General features: G+C 38.8%; 1 protein-coding gene across 1 annotated transcript; it reads right to left on the reverse strand.

Annotated features, from left to right (window-relative positions):
* Window positions 1–13,996: 13,996 nt before the first annotated feature.
* Window positions 13,997–14,203, reverse strand: LOC308645215 (guanine nucleotide-binding protein G(I)/G(S)/G(O) subunit gamma-10-like; the record flags this gene model as incomplete). Its single annotated transcript, XM_081287299.1, has 1 exon — window positions 13,997–14,203. The coding sequence occupies one exon, from the start codon at window positions 14,201–14,203 to the stop codon at window positions 13,997–13,999; it is 207 nt and encodes a 68-aa protein (XP_081143425.1).
* Window positions 14,204–16,544: the final 2,341 nt, after the last annotated feature.

The following is a 16,544-nucleotide window of genomic DNA, read 5'->3' on the forward strand; positions in this document are numbered from 1 at the left end:
AGGCGTGGAATAGACACAATTACTTATTGCCATAGTAAAAGAAAAAAGATGGCTCTATGAACCTATCAAACCACTCTGCAAAATGGAATGGGCTGCTGGACCTTATAAAAATATATCCAAATATTTGCAGAATGTATTTTTGGCTACCTCCCTATAGAGATATTAAACCATTTTCTTTTATCGGAGAATTTACTACCATTACATTTTATATTAATTTAACGACTTTGATCAGGCAATCATCATTTATTTGCCTAAATTACCCGTCCCTTAGTACTTCATCGGCAAAGAGAAATATTTCACAGAACATGAGGCAAAGCCTCTAATTACTATTAGAGCATAATTTAAAGTAACTTCAACAGGTAGTGTAATTTTGACCGATTGAGTTACTAATTTGGAGAATCAATTATCTCCTGGACCCTTTTAATTTCCTGCCTTGTTTAATTGGCAGTGGCTGTCCAATTACACATCTGGCATAGTGGGAATATTTTGCATCTGCAGATCTTCAGCCAATCAGCCAACTGAACCTGGTTGAACAGGTCAATGTTTCATGGGTTTGAAGGTTTGATACATTGTAAGATTGTTTGTATCGAATTATTCATAAATTTTGTATGTATCCTTCTTCCATCATTCATCTTAAAATCACAAAATTTTAAAGCAATTTTATTCACATAACATATTTTATTTTTTATTTCCCTTGGTCCTAATTCTGAAAGATATTCAGTTTCAAAAAAAGAAATCAAACAAAACTATCTGCTGGATGCAAAAACAGAAACTAAGTTTTCTTATCTAATATGCCTATGCTGCAAGGTAAAACTAGCATAATATACTACTAATGATGTTGTAAATTATATAAATCTTTGGAAAGTAACAGAGTCATACAGTTCATAAATTGTCATGCATTTGATCCAGTAATGCCACTTCTAGAGTTTTATATTAAGGAAATAATTTCATAGAAGGGGAAAAAAATCTATATTCCAAGGACGTTCTTTCCAAGGCTGACTTTGACAGTAATGAACAGCAACAATAATAAAAGCACTAACAAAAGCTGAAACAAAAAATGTCTAACTATGGAGAAATATTCAAATATGCTATGTTAATAAATAAAATATCATGTAGCCATTTACCATGGAAATTTTTGATGATGCAGAAATAAAGAAAATGTTTATAATGTTAAATGAAAATACAAAAACTCTCCAATGGGACCATGGTAACAAGGTAGAGTGGAACACCCATGTGGCTCATATAAAAAAAAAGTGCAGTAAATGCTATAATCTTGTCCCACAAAACTGAAGTGCCTTGGGAGCTACAGAGAAGGTACTTTCCCATCCATTCAGGAGACTGCAGAGGTGGCTGTATAATTGGCATTCAAGAGTTCCAGAAAATAGATGGGATTTCTATAGAGGAAAAAGTTGTGCACCAAGACAAAGATGTGCTCTATTGAGGACCATCAAGAGTTCTGTCTGGCCCAGCACAGTGGCATACTCCTGTAATCCCAGTGGTTTGGGATACTGGGGCAGGAGGATCATGAGTTCAAAGCCAGCCTTGGCAACTTAGCAAGGCCCTAAGCAATTCAGCAAGATCCTGTGTCTAGAAAAAAAAAAAAAGTGGGGGAGGGTCATGCTGGGGATGTTGCTCAGTGGTTAAATGCCTCTGAGTTCAATTCCTGGTACAAAAAAAAAGAAAAGAAAAGAAAAGAAAAAAGTTCTATTTGGCTCGAAAGTGTCACATTGGCCAGAAGAAAGCCAACGACTTGCTGTAGAAGTCTAAAGATTTCAAGGCTTCTTTCTGAAAGCTATTTTAGAATTGAGAGAGGCCATATGATACAATCTGAAAGAGAACAGGAGGAAACTAAATTTGGAACCTGCCCCTGCCACCTGCTATGATCTTGGGCAGGTTATTCCGACATTTCCAACCCTGGTTTCCTATATTTAATGGAAGCAGGAAGACCTGCTTCTTGGGGTTGTTGTGGGAAGTGGAGATAGTATGTACAAAGTACTTGGCACCTAACAGCTACCACGTAGGTTGTACTTGTTATTAAGAAGAGTCATCTGTTATCGAAGAGGAAGATGGATGAAGGCAGGGAGGAGAAAGCACAGTAAACCACTTCATACCAGAAGCAATGAAGCCAGGAGAAAGGTGATGTTGGTGGCTGATGGAAACCTGAAGTGAGTTGAGGGTCACCATGGAAGAGGAACCCATAGGCTGGGCCTAGGTGGATCCAAGCTCGGTAATGGGTGAAGCTTATATAATGAGGGGGCTTTCTAAAATAAAATAAAATATTAAGCCCAAAGTTAATATTTATTTAGAAAGAGAGAAGAAATAAATGAGAAACATGACAAATACCACTAATGTCACTAAAATACCTATATTTCTAATGAACTTCCTGAAAAACTCTATAATTCTTATTTTTACACACTTTTGGCTATATACTCTTTACTTATTTCTTATAGGACAAATATTTTGTGACATCATTTTCTAAAGAGAAAATAGATAATTTCATCTTTTCTCTGGTGTGGTTGATCCAAATGTACTTTCTCTTATAGACAGTTTAGAACAGTTTCTTATGACTCACAACTCATTATTGGTGACATTGTGTAACTTTTTAAGACTGTTTTCAAATTGAGGAACATTTCTATCAAGTTTCTTTTCTGTGTGAGTCATTATAGATAGGCTTACTATTTATAGTCCTCCTACAGGTTACAAACACAGGCTAAAAATTTTTTATTTTCATTATTCTCATTTTTTCAAAAGTATAATACATAAACTATACTGTAGGGTATACTCCTGATAGGACAGAACCGGTATGCTGACCAGGAGTCAATAAGTGAATCCTCTGCTTACAATTCTACCTGCCCAAGAACAGAAAGAACATTCCACAGACAGCTCAGCAGACTCACATCTTGTTCCTCCTCCACATCTACACAGCACGATACACTTCTGGCCTTGCTTCTGTAGGGTAGGATATCAGGTAAGTCAGCACAGTAGGCTGAAGGAGAATACTGGAAGCTATCCCCTACCCTGGGACAACAAGCAATAATGAAATATAAACCAGAAGTGTCTCCAAAACACATGACTGCATGCCATTGGAACAATAATGTATCCCCAACTCAATTCAACATTGATTCCGCCTAATCTTCAAACTGGCATTTGACAAGAGGGAAAGTGTGGCTGGGGAAAGGCCAGAGTGGAAAAAGACATGGGCTCAAACATCTTAATATTCACATTTTTCAAAACCTACCATCTTGTGAACATGTTACAGTGCTTTACTTCCCAGGCGGAACCCTGGAAACAGCCTGTGCACAAGAAGGGCTCCAAAGCTTTGGCTTCATCTGCTTCATGGTTAAGCTGTTTCTTTCAGCGATGATTGGATATACTAAGTGGTCAGAAGAACAAGAAGTAAGGTAAAGGGGAAATTATGGTGCAAGAAAGAAAAATCAAGGAACAGGGTTAGTTTTGTTATGTTATGAGATGGATAGAGAAGAATATGTAGTAAGTCATAAGTATGGTGGGTTTAAGATGCCTGTGGGGTGTCATCTGCCAAAGACGTCATCCAGGAAAAATCATTTAAATGGATCTGTGTGCAATTCTCTGAGGAACCAAAAGTATTTCTCTTGACCCCTCAACTTGTATCTACAATATTAGTTTTAATTCTTGATCCTTCCATCAATTCTTGACTTGGCCATTCTGTTTCACCAAAAGCAAATTTTCTTGCACTGATAGTTTTGTACAACAACAACATGAACCCTGCAGTCTGAGATGACGGTGGTTGGAGTGTGGAGAAGGAACTTGACGTTGAGCTTCAGTAAAACTGCCAAGTCCTACTTTCGATTCTCTGTCTTAAATAATTCAAAAGTCCTTCAGTGTTTTAAAAGGGTCCTATGACAGAGAACCAGCAGGAATCTCCATTTACTGTTCTCTTTCTGTCAATTCTCCTAGCTTGGAATAAAAATAAAGGAGATGATAGATAGTTCACTTATTATCTTGGTATTCATTTAGACCATTTTGTCTGCAGTGAAAACAGAGTAATCAGAGGATGAATCAACAATGAGAGCCATTGTGGCTTCTGTACCTGACTGTAAATTCATGCTGTTGAGGCTGACATTGCTTGACAGACTATTTTTCATGGATATTACCTTTGCTATCTTTTTGTGTCTTCATCTATGGATAGTTAATGCATCTTCTGTTATCATTCCATGTAGCAATTGTGGTTATCCAGTAACATTACAATGATGTAAGAAATTAAATATTAATAGGCAATTTATAAAACAGTTGAAATTTTACATTCCAATATATAAAATTGAAAAATGGAACATGCAAAAGCCTATAAGGGGGTTTCTCGCTGTGTGTGTAAATCAGAAGCTCTCAGGATCCTTTTAATGTCGCCCGAGGAATAACAAAAGTTAAAACCTAAAAGTCTCCAGTGGAAGCTGGGTAGCACCAGCTGGCATGAAAAGAAAAAGCAAGACAATCTTTGTTTTGCCCTTTAGGAAACAACAACAACAAAACACTTAACCAACTGATTTCAACTAAGAAGACGATGATAAAAAAAATTAATTGGGGCAGAAAAATAATCTGAACCAAACATTAAAAATAATTTTCATGGCAGTTGATAATGCTTGTTTTTTAAAACCACTTCCATTTTATTGTTTCATCTCTGAGGGAGTTACGTATCTCATCATGGCTCCCAGATTCATCTAGGTCAGACATCAGCAGTTTTACAATGCAAGGAGATATCTATTGTGGCAAAATCCTGGCCTCACTAAATGTAAGGTCCTAATCTCACCCACAAAACCTACTGCTTTGGAATTGACTGTTATGCAGCCAAAAATGCTGGTTGGGCCTTTTGTTTTCCAGCCATTATGCCAGGTTATCCAGTAACAATACAGACACTGAGGGCCTGACTTAAGGGGGTGGTTATAGGAAGGGAGAGATGGGTAGATGTTGAGAGTCCCAGTAACTACTGCTATGTTACAGTGTGCCACAAACTCAGTAACTAAAACAACAAACATGCCATCATTCCAGTGGGTCAGGAATCTGGAGAGGGTTCAGCTAGGGTAGGGTCTATAGCTGTAGGCAGGTGGTGCAGGTAAAGCAGCTGGACGCCTCAGCATGGCACCTCTCCATGTGCTAGTTTGGGCCTCCCCACTACATGGAGGCCTCATGGCTCAGAACACTAAGCACAAATGTTCCAAAGAGCCAGGCAGATGCAGGATCACTATTTATGGGTTAGCCTTGGAACTCACGTGGTGTCATGGTCATGAAACTAGGAGTCTAACAGTCACAGAAGTCTAGTTTTCAGGGAAAGAGACATACCCACCTATCTATGGGAGTGGCAAAGAATTTGTGGCTGTATTTTAAAAACCACCACAATAAAGAATGCAAATTGGCAAAACTTGGTGATTGGATGTGGGGAGTGAGGGTACAAAGTGGAAGATGACTTCCCCATTGGTCATGTGGGTACAGAATGTTACTGACCAAGATGTATAGATCTGGAGGAAGAGCAGGTTTGATAAGAAAGGGGTAAACTTAGTAAACAGCAAAGATGAGAGGGCCCCAGCAGAAAATAGGGCTGAGACAAACCTGGAGTCACTGGTGCCTAGGTAAGCTTAGGCTTCAATGGGATTTTGGAGGAACAGCATGGAACTCAAGAATAGAAGACAGTGGCCGGGCATGGTGGTACATGCCTGTAATCGCAGCTGCTTGGTAGGCCAAGGCAGGAGGATCATGAGTTCTGGGAGGCTAAGGCAGGAGGATCATGAATTCAAAGCTAGCCTCAGCAATGGCGAGGCACTAAGAAACTCAGTGAGACCCTGTCTCTCAATAAAATACAAAATAGAGGTGGGGATGTGACTCGGTGGTCGAATGCTGGAGTTCAATCCCTGGCACACCCCTCCCCAAAAAATGGAAGACGTGCACCAAAACAATACCTTTTTGAAGTTGTTTGAGTGTCCTGAATCACTGCAGAGTCTGTATTGATGCCAACAAGATAAAATGTGACTGACTCAGTGTAAGAGAGGAACTCATCCTTGGTAGGTGAGTGGATATTGAGTAGGACTGGCAGCTGGAGGGCTTCTACCATGACAGTGGAGAAGAACTGAGCCAGAGCTGTCCATCATCAGGCCCCTGCTCTTCCCCACCACATCCCTCCCTCCTTAGGTGTGCTCCCTTTTCGTGGGACCCCCTGATGCTCTGCACCCAGCTGCTACTCATCAGTGCCCAGGTCCCCAGCTCTTTGTTTCTTCTGAATTTATGGGTTTTCTCCAGCTCCATCCTTCTACACGTTTCTCCCCCTTTCTCTTCCATTCTAAGTTTCTGGGCTTCTGCCACTCCCATTTCTCTCCTGTCTCCTTCATGAGGTCTAGAATGAAGCTAATGCTCCTCTCTGCCCTTCTGACAGAAGGAAACAGACTACTCCTATGAACTTGCATTTTCTATGCCATTTCTACTGGCCTGCCTTATCCTTTTTAAAAATATCCAGGTTTCCTCCCTTCCAGAAAAGGAAACAGAATCATTCTTAGATTCCTTTTGGCTTATGTTATTATTATTATTTTTTAATGTCTGGGACTGAATCATTTACCCTTGAATTAAACTTGACTTTTCCAGATCTTCATTATATCACTTGACATTTTCTAATATTGAACCCAATATAAAAGCTAGGTCACCTGACCCTTTGATCCTAGCAGATATGTAAAGATTAACTTGAAAACATGGAGTTTCTTAGGCACAAATATGAACACATTTGGTTTACTGAGCCACACGTTGGGAAGACAGGCATTGTTATGATTCCTGTTTCTACCAATGAAGGAATGGAGGCTAAGATAGTTCAAGTCACCTGCTTAAAACACACTGGTAGTAAAGGAAGTAGCCCAAATTCAAACCCAGGTCTCCTGCTGTGACACCATGACACACTGCTTCTCAGAGGCCTGTTAGAGATGACTTCCATTACAGTGAAACATTCAGAATAATTTGTAGGTGACAGAATTGCATGTAATGGAAATAGACATTCTGAAGAATCAATATTAAATCAAGAGGCTATCGGCTGGATGGTATTATGATCTTGGCCCCAGTGAAGACATTCATTTGCAGAATTGCTTATTTATTGTTATTAATATTATTTTCAATTTATAAACATCATTGACACCTTTGTTATAATAATTTTTCCTAGGACAGCTATGTTTGGGAAATTTCTCTGGAATTCGCAGCTTATTCATTACTAATGGAGTCCTGGCTTTTATTTTAATCATGTTTCCAGACATGGAAGGAAAAACTGAGAACATTCCATAATCTTCCAGATTCTTGTGGCCAACTTTTTATCCCATTATTAAAATAATTTCTTCCTGAGAAAGGCACCATGGACCCTGAAAGAGGACTCCCCTGGCTGTGAAGGGAGGTGGAAGTACTTCTGCCTCTTTGCCCTAGGTCTTTCCTGGCCCTACCTTCTTTAAACACACAGCTCACTCAGGACCTCCTTTGATTTACACTGCTGCAGCTCAACTGTTTTGAAAAGCTGATGTTGTGGAATCCTTAAGTCATCTGTGACCTAGGTCACTAAAGACAGGAGCAATTTAGTAAAAGTATTAATTGAAACTCTCCTGACAAGCCCTACTCCTTCAGATGAAGTTGCACATCAAACCCACACAGGCCGCCGGCTCTTCTGAGCAGGCTGAGATTTTCAATATCTCATAAACAGGCCCCTCAATCACTACAATCTAATAAGGCTATAATCATCATTGACACTATAATGATTAAAATGAATAAAACCCATTAAGAAAAGTCATGTTGAGTTATTAAAAGTTTCGCTCTGCGTGATATGTAATCTTTTATCCATTTTTTATGATGAAATCTGTAACCATCTATCCACAAAAGACCATTAATTTACTGCTCTGTGGATGTTACCATGCTCTTTAGTTTAACAGCTTATCATTGATTTCTTGAGGGAGATATTATATTTGGAGAAATACACATGGAACAAAAGCCCGAATGTTGCTGTAAATTTCCCACTGACAGGATGATCAAAGTATTGGGGCCTGGTTAGCCACACAGGGCTGGCGAACCAGTTTTCTAGAGTAGAGAGAGCCCCTCCGGCTACCAGGAGGCAACTTCATGTCTTCAGGCATCACAAATGCCTCTAAGGAAAGGTCATGTGTACCGCAGGGGGTGGGGGTGGGGGAGAAACAATAAAATGTCCATTAACTGGAGCCTAGTTAACTGGCTTATTGGCATCTATTAGAAACAAATTGCAAACAAAACTGATCCTATTATAAACTTCTCCTCATCCCCTCTGTCAAGGGCAGTCTCTGATTGGCTCACAAGGGGCCCCAGCAAATACAACGTTGTCAGATGGCTCCTTTATTTGCCAAAAGATTGGGTTTCTGCCAGTGGCGGGCTCCAGCCCCGTCTAGCAGAGGACTACAAAGTTGGGAGGGATACACGGCCCCATCCAACGGAAAGCACTGGAAAGACGACTAATGTACTCCTGCCACATACTTTCAGCAGGGACTTTTTCCCCCTAAGAAAACAGCAATTAAAAAAAAAAAAAAAGAGAGAGAGAGAGATCTGAATGGAAGAATGTGTACACAGAGTGCTGAGCTGAGTGGTGGAGGAGACCGATGCTTAATGTGTACTTTTTCTCATAATAAACTCTGCTCTAGTATCTTTACTGCTCATCTCCTATTTAATCTTATTAACAGTAAAACCTAAAAAGAGTCTGTGAAGCTAAGGAGAGGGTGTTGTCTTGGAAGGCAGTCTCCGTTTTTCCTGAAATGATTCATAAATCTGTTCGCCAGCCTTCCTCAGCTGCCCCTTGCTGAACGGACCTGCCAAGGTTCTCCTACAAGTAAGGGCAGGCCCTACGCAAGCAAGCAAAAATAGGTGGCTTAGGTTTTATCAGATTTCCTAATTTTCCAGGTTTGCTTCCCTCATTGAGATCCTGCTGGGCTTTTTTTTTCCTTTTCTTCTTCTTCTTCTTCACTTTATCTAAATAACATTAGGTTATAAACGTCATTCCATAACATACCATCTCTTTGACTAAGGGAAGCCTGCCTTTACCAAAATAATCAAATGTTCTTTATGGCCCTCCCTCTTAAAAGAAAACAGCAAATTCCATTTATAAGGTTGAAGTATAGTTCAAAGCGCAGCCAGCAGACATCGATTTTTATCAATCTTTGGAGAGTTCATTTAAGTCTACACCATTTCATCATGTAAGACAAAATGGTTGCTAAATGAAATTAAAAGGCAAATTCACCGAGAATAAAAAAGGAAATAATTCTTTATACAATACATCATTAACCTGTGGAAATAACTGCTGCGGAACATGATGGAGGCTAACGGCTTGGTAAAAATTTCTAAATGATTTAAAGCTTCTACAGATAAGACCTGCATTCGCGATTGTCAGCTCTGTCAACCTCACATTTCTGTACGCACCCTCTTCCCACAGACAGGATGTCTTACACTAAGGTGGGGAGACAGGCAGCAGTGTGGGTGAATGACATGTCCTGCCATCTCAGACCTTCATCTCACCTTATAGGTATGATGTCTTTGTGGTTCAAGGGGAAAAGAGGATTGGGGGAACTATTTGTCCTTTTCCAAGTGGCAGGTCTTTATTCCTCCTCCCTCTTGGGGGAATCAATCAAGATTTAGTGCAGCACAAATGGTCATTTGACTATGTCTAAAGGTCTGCAAGAGAATTACAAAATCACTTAAGCATTCTGATATAAAGGACTATTTAGAAGAAAACTCTGTGTGGCGGGGGGGGGGGGGGGTGAGGGGGGAAGGGGGTACATAACATAAAGTAAAATAAATAAGCCAGAGTAGGGTAAAAAGAAATAAGGAAGAACTCACTTCAGTACATCAAAGAAGTCTTCTTCGAGTATATCTTCAGAGAAAGTGAAATTGACTGTTAAAATACCTATAAAAATTTTAAAGACATTCATGAATTTTAATTTATCATCATGGTATTAAAAATATAGCCTCTTCTAATCATGGAGGCACCAAGAATTTTGTAACATGAAAGTTTTCCTGCTGGTAATTTGAGCCTTTAATTAATTATAACCTTTTAGAACAGGGCTGTTTAACTGCCAAAAAAAAAAAAAAAAAAAAAAGGTTACATAGAAATGATGAAAAAATCAGACTCGCTGCAGATTTTCAGCGAAGCCGCAAGTTGGTGAGCCACAGCTCTCCATTGATGAGTCAGCACTTCTGTGATTACAGGTGGAGAGAGCAATAAAATCTTGCTGAGTTTAGTTCTTGAAATTATATGGTTTCATAAATAGTATAATGTTGTTCTCAGCAGGTAAATGTTATATTTTAATGACATCCGTATTATAACACATACAAATTCTCAAGTTCAAGGTCGACAGAGCCTTCTATAATACAGTGTAGCTAGAGCCCTGCACTGAGGCTGCAGATGAATAATTCAGGCTCCCAAGACAAGAGGGTGTGGGAAAGAAACTGAGATCACAGTAACTTTTTAATTAGGAAAAAAGTGTTCTTCTGGAGGTACAGGAAATGTGTGTGGGTTTGAGCTGTTCAGTGCAATAACAGACCCGAATGAGAACTCCACTGTAATGAAGGGGTGAACCTGTTGTAGATGAAGAGCTTTGGTTTCCAGCCTGAATTATGTTAAAGTACAAGTCAACATGCTCCTTAATTAGTCTCAGGCCAGCATACTCCTGTTCACCTGATCACCTTTAAGCCCAGAATTTGAAAGGACAGGTAATACATTTGTACATCTAAACTCCCTCCTGAACTTATTAACTTTAAAAAAAAGTTGGAGGGACTAAGTTTGTGTGGGTCGTTCATAAATCAGCTTTATTTCATTGAAAACATATTCATTAGCTATAATCCTCCCAGCTGTTTACCTTTAGGGCCTCTGGAGTCCCTGACCAAGACTGGTGCGGATATTTCATTTTTATAAATGGCACGTTATTGTTCCTCTTTTAAAATATCTCTCTACAACATGGCAACTACAATTAATATAAGTATTGTACACTTGAAAATTACTTAGTGAGTTTAAATGTACTCACACACACAAAAGTAAGTGAAGTGGTGGATCTGTTAATTAGCTTGATTTAGCCATTGTCCAATGCATACATATGTCAAAACATTCTGTCTCAGTATCAAAAAAAAAAAAAAATCACACACACAAAAATACACCTTACTGTATAGCACAAACACACAAAAAAATGTCAATTAAAATGAACTAATGAATTAGTTAAAATATCTCTCGTGTACAGACAACTTAATAGTTTACAAAGCACTTTCCCTGGCACCAAATTTTATTTAAACCTCACAGCAAACTTTGAGGTAGATAACATCTCCATTTTACAGATGATGAAACCAAGGCTCCATAAAGCTGATTCATTACCTAAGGTCAAACCTGTCATTGTTGAAGTCAAGGAACAAGTTTAGGTCTTCTATCTTGCAAATCTACTCCTTGCCCTACCACCCCAAACTTCATGTTAGGAATGTGGAATAGCACATGATGTTCAGGAGCCATCTTTTTTTTACTTCTCTTTTTTTTATTGGTTGTTCAAAACATTACGAAACTCTTGACATATCATATTTCATACATTCGATTCAAGTGGGTTATGAACTCCCATTTTTACCCAAATACAGATTGCAGAATCACATCGGTTACACATCCACATTTTTACATAATGCCATATTAGTAACTGTTGTATTCTGCTACCTTTCCTATCCTCTACTATCCCCCCTCCCCTCCCATCTTCTCTCTCTACCCCATCTGTTGTAATTTAATTCTTTTCCTTGTTTTTTTTCCCTTCCCCCTCACAACCTCTTTTATGTAATTTTGTATAACAATGAGGGTCTCCTTCCATTTCCATGCAATTTCCTTTTTCTCTCCCTTCCCTCCCACCTCATGTCTCTGTTTAATGTTGATCTTTTCCTTCTGCTCTTCCTCCCTGCTCTGTTCTTAGTTGCTCTCATTATATCAAAGAAGACATTTGGCATTTGTTTTTTAGGGATTGGCTAGCTTCACTTAGCATAATCTGCTCTAAGCCATCCATTTCCCTGCAAATTCCATGATTTTGTCATTTTTTAGTGCTGCATAATACTTCATTATGTATAAATGCCACATTTTTTTTTATCCATTCATCTATTGAAGGGCATCTGGGTTGGTTCCACAGTCTAGCTTTTGTGAATTGTGCTGCTATGAACATCGATGTGGCAGTATCCCTGTAGTACGCTCTTTTAAGGTCTTCCGGGAATAGTCCGAGAAGGGCAATAGCTGGGTCAAATGGTGGTTCCATTCCCAGCTTTCCCAGGAATCTCCATACTGCTTTCCAAATTGGCCGCACCAATTTGCAGTCCCACCAGCAATGTGCAAGAGTACCCTTTTCCCCACATCCTCGCCAGCACTTGTTGTTGTTTGACTTCAGAATGGCTGCCAATCTTACTGGAGTGAGATGGTATCTTAGGGTGGTTTTGATTTGCATTTCTCTGACTGCTAGAGATGGTGAGCATTTTTTCATGTACTTGTTGATTGATTGTATGTCCTCCTCTGAGAAGTGTCTGTTCAGGTCCTTGGCCCATTTGTTGATTGGGTTATTTGTTATCTTATTGTTTAATTTTTTGAGTTCTTTGTATACTCTGGATATTAGGGCTCTATCTGAAGTGTGAGGAGTAAAAATTTTTTCCCAGGATGTAGGCTCCCTATTTACCTCTCTTATTGTTTCTCTTGCTGAGAAAAAACTTTTTAGTTTGAGTAAGTCCCATTTGTTGATTCTAGTTATTAACTCTTGGGCTATGGGCATCCTATTAAGGAATTTGGAGCCCGACCCCACTATATGTAGATCAGAGCCAACTTTTTCTTCTATCAGGTGCAGAGTCTCTGATTTGATATCAAGCTCTTTTTTTTTTTTTTTTTTTTTTTGCTGTCATAGAAAATGATGAATTAAACAGAATTTATTTCCAAGATCTTCAAAAATTATTACAAACATTAAGTATCCTTCTAAAAGTATCCCAAATTAAATCAAAGGCACATCATCAAAGTCAAACCCTTGTGACATGAAGAATTCTTTTAGGTCATAACATTTTCACATTACTTTGTTTTCAATCATTTGCAATGTTCTGTATGTAGGTCCTACTTTAAACATTTTTTTAAAGGCATGAAATAATGTAGTATCTTTTTAAAAGTGCAACCACAACTATAAAGTAAAGGAACTTAAAAAGAGATCAAATCTGCTTCATACATAAAATGGGACAACCTAATATATATCATAACATGAATCTTTCTAAACAACACCTCTTGTGTTAAATAAAACAATCTTATTTAGAAAAAATCAAGGCATCATTTGATTAGTAAAGTCTATTCTTCCCCCACAATTTTATACTTTCTTGTCTTCATTTAGTAATTGTAAATTTATGATAGAACAAATTTTATTATAGTATAAAAATCTTAGGAACAACAAATTACAAATACTCCAGTTTTTTAATAAACAAAAGTGTTTTCCTTCCTAAAATGTAAACATCCAGTTAATTAAACATACATGATATTCTAGTATAGCAACACCAGTAACTCACTTATTAAAGAGGTGTATTTTGGTATATTTGGTGGTAAGGTTTTTATCTTAATACAAAGCACTTTTTCAGAAGAACCAAGCCATTATTACTTAAAACAATTCTATTTCTTCACTCAGTTTCCTTATTTGAGTAGAAAATCATTAATTTCTGTAGAATTTTGGCTGTAAGATCAGGACACTGGAAAGGTCTGAAATATCTCAGTCATTTGGCTAAAGAAAAGTGTTTTCTTGAGACTTGGAGTCAGTCATTCATTACTTTGTGCTCGAAGGCATTTCTCAACAAACTTCTTCCAGTATAAACATCATGTAGAACATATCATTTGAAATATGTTAGCCCAAAAAGACTAAATCTAGGTCCTTTTCCTCTTAAAAAATAATAATGAAGGAGCTGGAGTCGCGGTTCAGTGGTAGAGTGCTTGCCTGGCATGTGTGAGGCCCTGGGTTCGATCAAGTCTTCAGAGTAAAATGCAGGATCTGGGCTCTTGGAAGGGGTTGCTTCTGGCTGGAACTCCAACCAGCAGAGCATCCTTACAGGCATTCTGCATGCAGTACTGCTGAAGCTCTGCTACAGCCTGAGAGACCTTGATCCTCTCCACGCTGGCCTCCAGCTTGAGCTGCTCCACCAGGTGCTGCAGGGCAATCACGCTGGCCCCAGAAGACATGGCGGCGGCAGCGCTGGCTCCGAGGGCGACTGACTGATATCAAGCTCTTTGATCCATTTTGAGTTTACTTTTGTGCATGGCGAGAGAAAGGGATTCAGTTTCATTTTGTTGCATATGGATTTCCAGTTTTCCCAGCACCATTTGTTGAAGATGCTATCCTTCCTCCATTGCATGCTTTTAGCCCCTTTATCAAATATAAGAAAGTTGTAATTTTGTGGATTGGTCTCTGTGTCCTCTATTCTGTACCATTGGTCCACCCGCCTGTTTTGGTACCAGTACCATGCTGTTTTTGTTACTATTGCTTTGTAGTACAGTTTGAAATCTGGTATCGCTATACCGCCTGATTCACACTTCCTGCTTAGAATTGCTTTTACTATTCTGGGTCTTTTGTTTTTCCATATGAATTTCATGATTGCTTTATCTATTTCTACAAGAAATGCCATTGGGATTTTGATTGGCATTGCATTAAACCTGTAGAGAACTTTGGGTAATATCGCCATTTTGATGATGTTAGTTCTTCATTCAGGAGCCATCTTTAAGCCATGGCATGATAGTTCATTATTGTGAATCTTTTAATGAATTGTGTTTTTTTACTGGTAGGAATATCATGGAAGAAAGTGCTATAAGAACTGCTATTCATTTGTTCCTGCCATCCTGAGATGAACAGCAAGTTGGGGAGTAGCAGGCCTGAGAGGTTGTCTATCCAACAGTTATCTCATCTGCCTTTCTTGGCTAAGAGAACCCTGTCCCTACCTTCCTTTGTGCAATTAGTGGGTAAATGAGTTGATCAAACCAATCAAGGTATAGTATCTTCTGCCAGTTCAGGAAAGAGCATGTGACGTTTACCAATGAGTTTCTGCCCAATAAAACTCAAGGAAAGTCTATGGGGGCTTTCTCAGGCAGATTTCCTTGGTTTTAAAGGGGTACCCATTAAGAAATACCCCCTCTTCTTTAATGAGTGATGTCATCTTGACTTGGGATAAGCCAGTCTCAGGAAAAAGTCAACTGGGAAGGACAGAAGCCGGGTCCTTGATAATAAGTTGATGGAGTCACCAACCTTGGAGCATCCTTCAAGACTTCCTGCTATATATATTAAAAAAAATAAGATTTGTTTATTTTTCAAGACAGTTGGTTTGTGGTTTCCTGCTACTTGCCAAATATCTAACAGAAAATCTGTCCAGGTAAACATTTGACACATATCTCAATTCATACTTTTAAATGTATGCTACAACCAGGTGAAGGTAGCTTAAATTGTCTAATACTATAGGATACTATCATATGTGTGAAATGCTTCAGCTTTAGATCTGAAAGCACCTGAAGGACCCAATATAAAATCATGTCTTTGTTTTTTAAAGAGAGAGAGAGAGAGAGAAGAGAGAGAGAGAGAGAGAGAGAGAGAGAGAGAGAGAGAGAGAGAGAGAGAGAGAATTTTTTAAATATTTATTTTTCAGTTTTCGGTGGACACAACTTTATTTTTTATTTTTATGTGGTGCTGAGGATCGAACCCAGCGCCCCACGCATGCCAGGTGAGCGCGTTACCATTTGAGCCACATCCCCAGCCCATGTCTTTATTTTAATAACAATGTATGATTATAAGTTTGGAGATCAGAATAATGAGAAAGTTATAAACCTACTAACTGAACACTTTAGCTAATAAATGTAGTCTTAAAAAAAATGCAATTTCCAATGGAGAAAATTCTTACATGGATGGACCAAGCTATCATCTTCCAACATCACAAGGATGTTTGTGATAACTCACGGGGTCCCCCAAATGACACTTAAGATGAGCCAGGCTCAAAAACACATCAGGACTTATAGTCACACTGAGAAAAACTCTCTACTTACTGAGTCTTCCTTGAAAGATGTAGTAATATAAAGGAAAGCAATGTAAGCCATATTTCAAAGAGAGAATAACCAAAAGATAAAATAAAAATGAGATGGTTACACATCTGAGTTCCAAATATCCCCATATATGTCATAATAATACCAATGAAGAACACCTTGAATCAGGAATGCTTGGGTTACACAATTTGCTATCAACAAAATCTCAGAAAATTCAGTTACTTTGAGATAAAGGTAATTTTCTCTAGCTCCTGCATAATCTGGATCAGCATTTCTCTGGACTAGTAGATATTAACAGATGTATGTGCTCCCTACCACACAAAAAAAGTAGGGGGTGGTCCTGGTTTGGGTCCCATGGAAATAGGGCTTGAGTCAAGGATTAAAGTGCAGTTTACTTAGAAGATAATCCCAGGAAACACTAGCAGAGGAGTGGGGAAGTGAGGTGGGGAGGGGAAGGGAGCCCATACCAGGTGCTTCATCAAACCAGCTACCACCCTCA

The sequence above is a fragment of the Spermophilus citellus genome, assembly GCF_964194105.1.
Source record: "Spermophilus citellus genome assembly, chromosome: 3".
In the NCBI taxonomy this organism is placed as follows: Eukaryota; Metazoa; Chordata; class Mammalia; order Rodentia; family Sciuridae; genus Spermophilus; species Spermophilus citellus.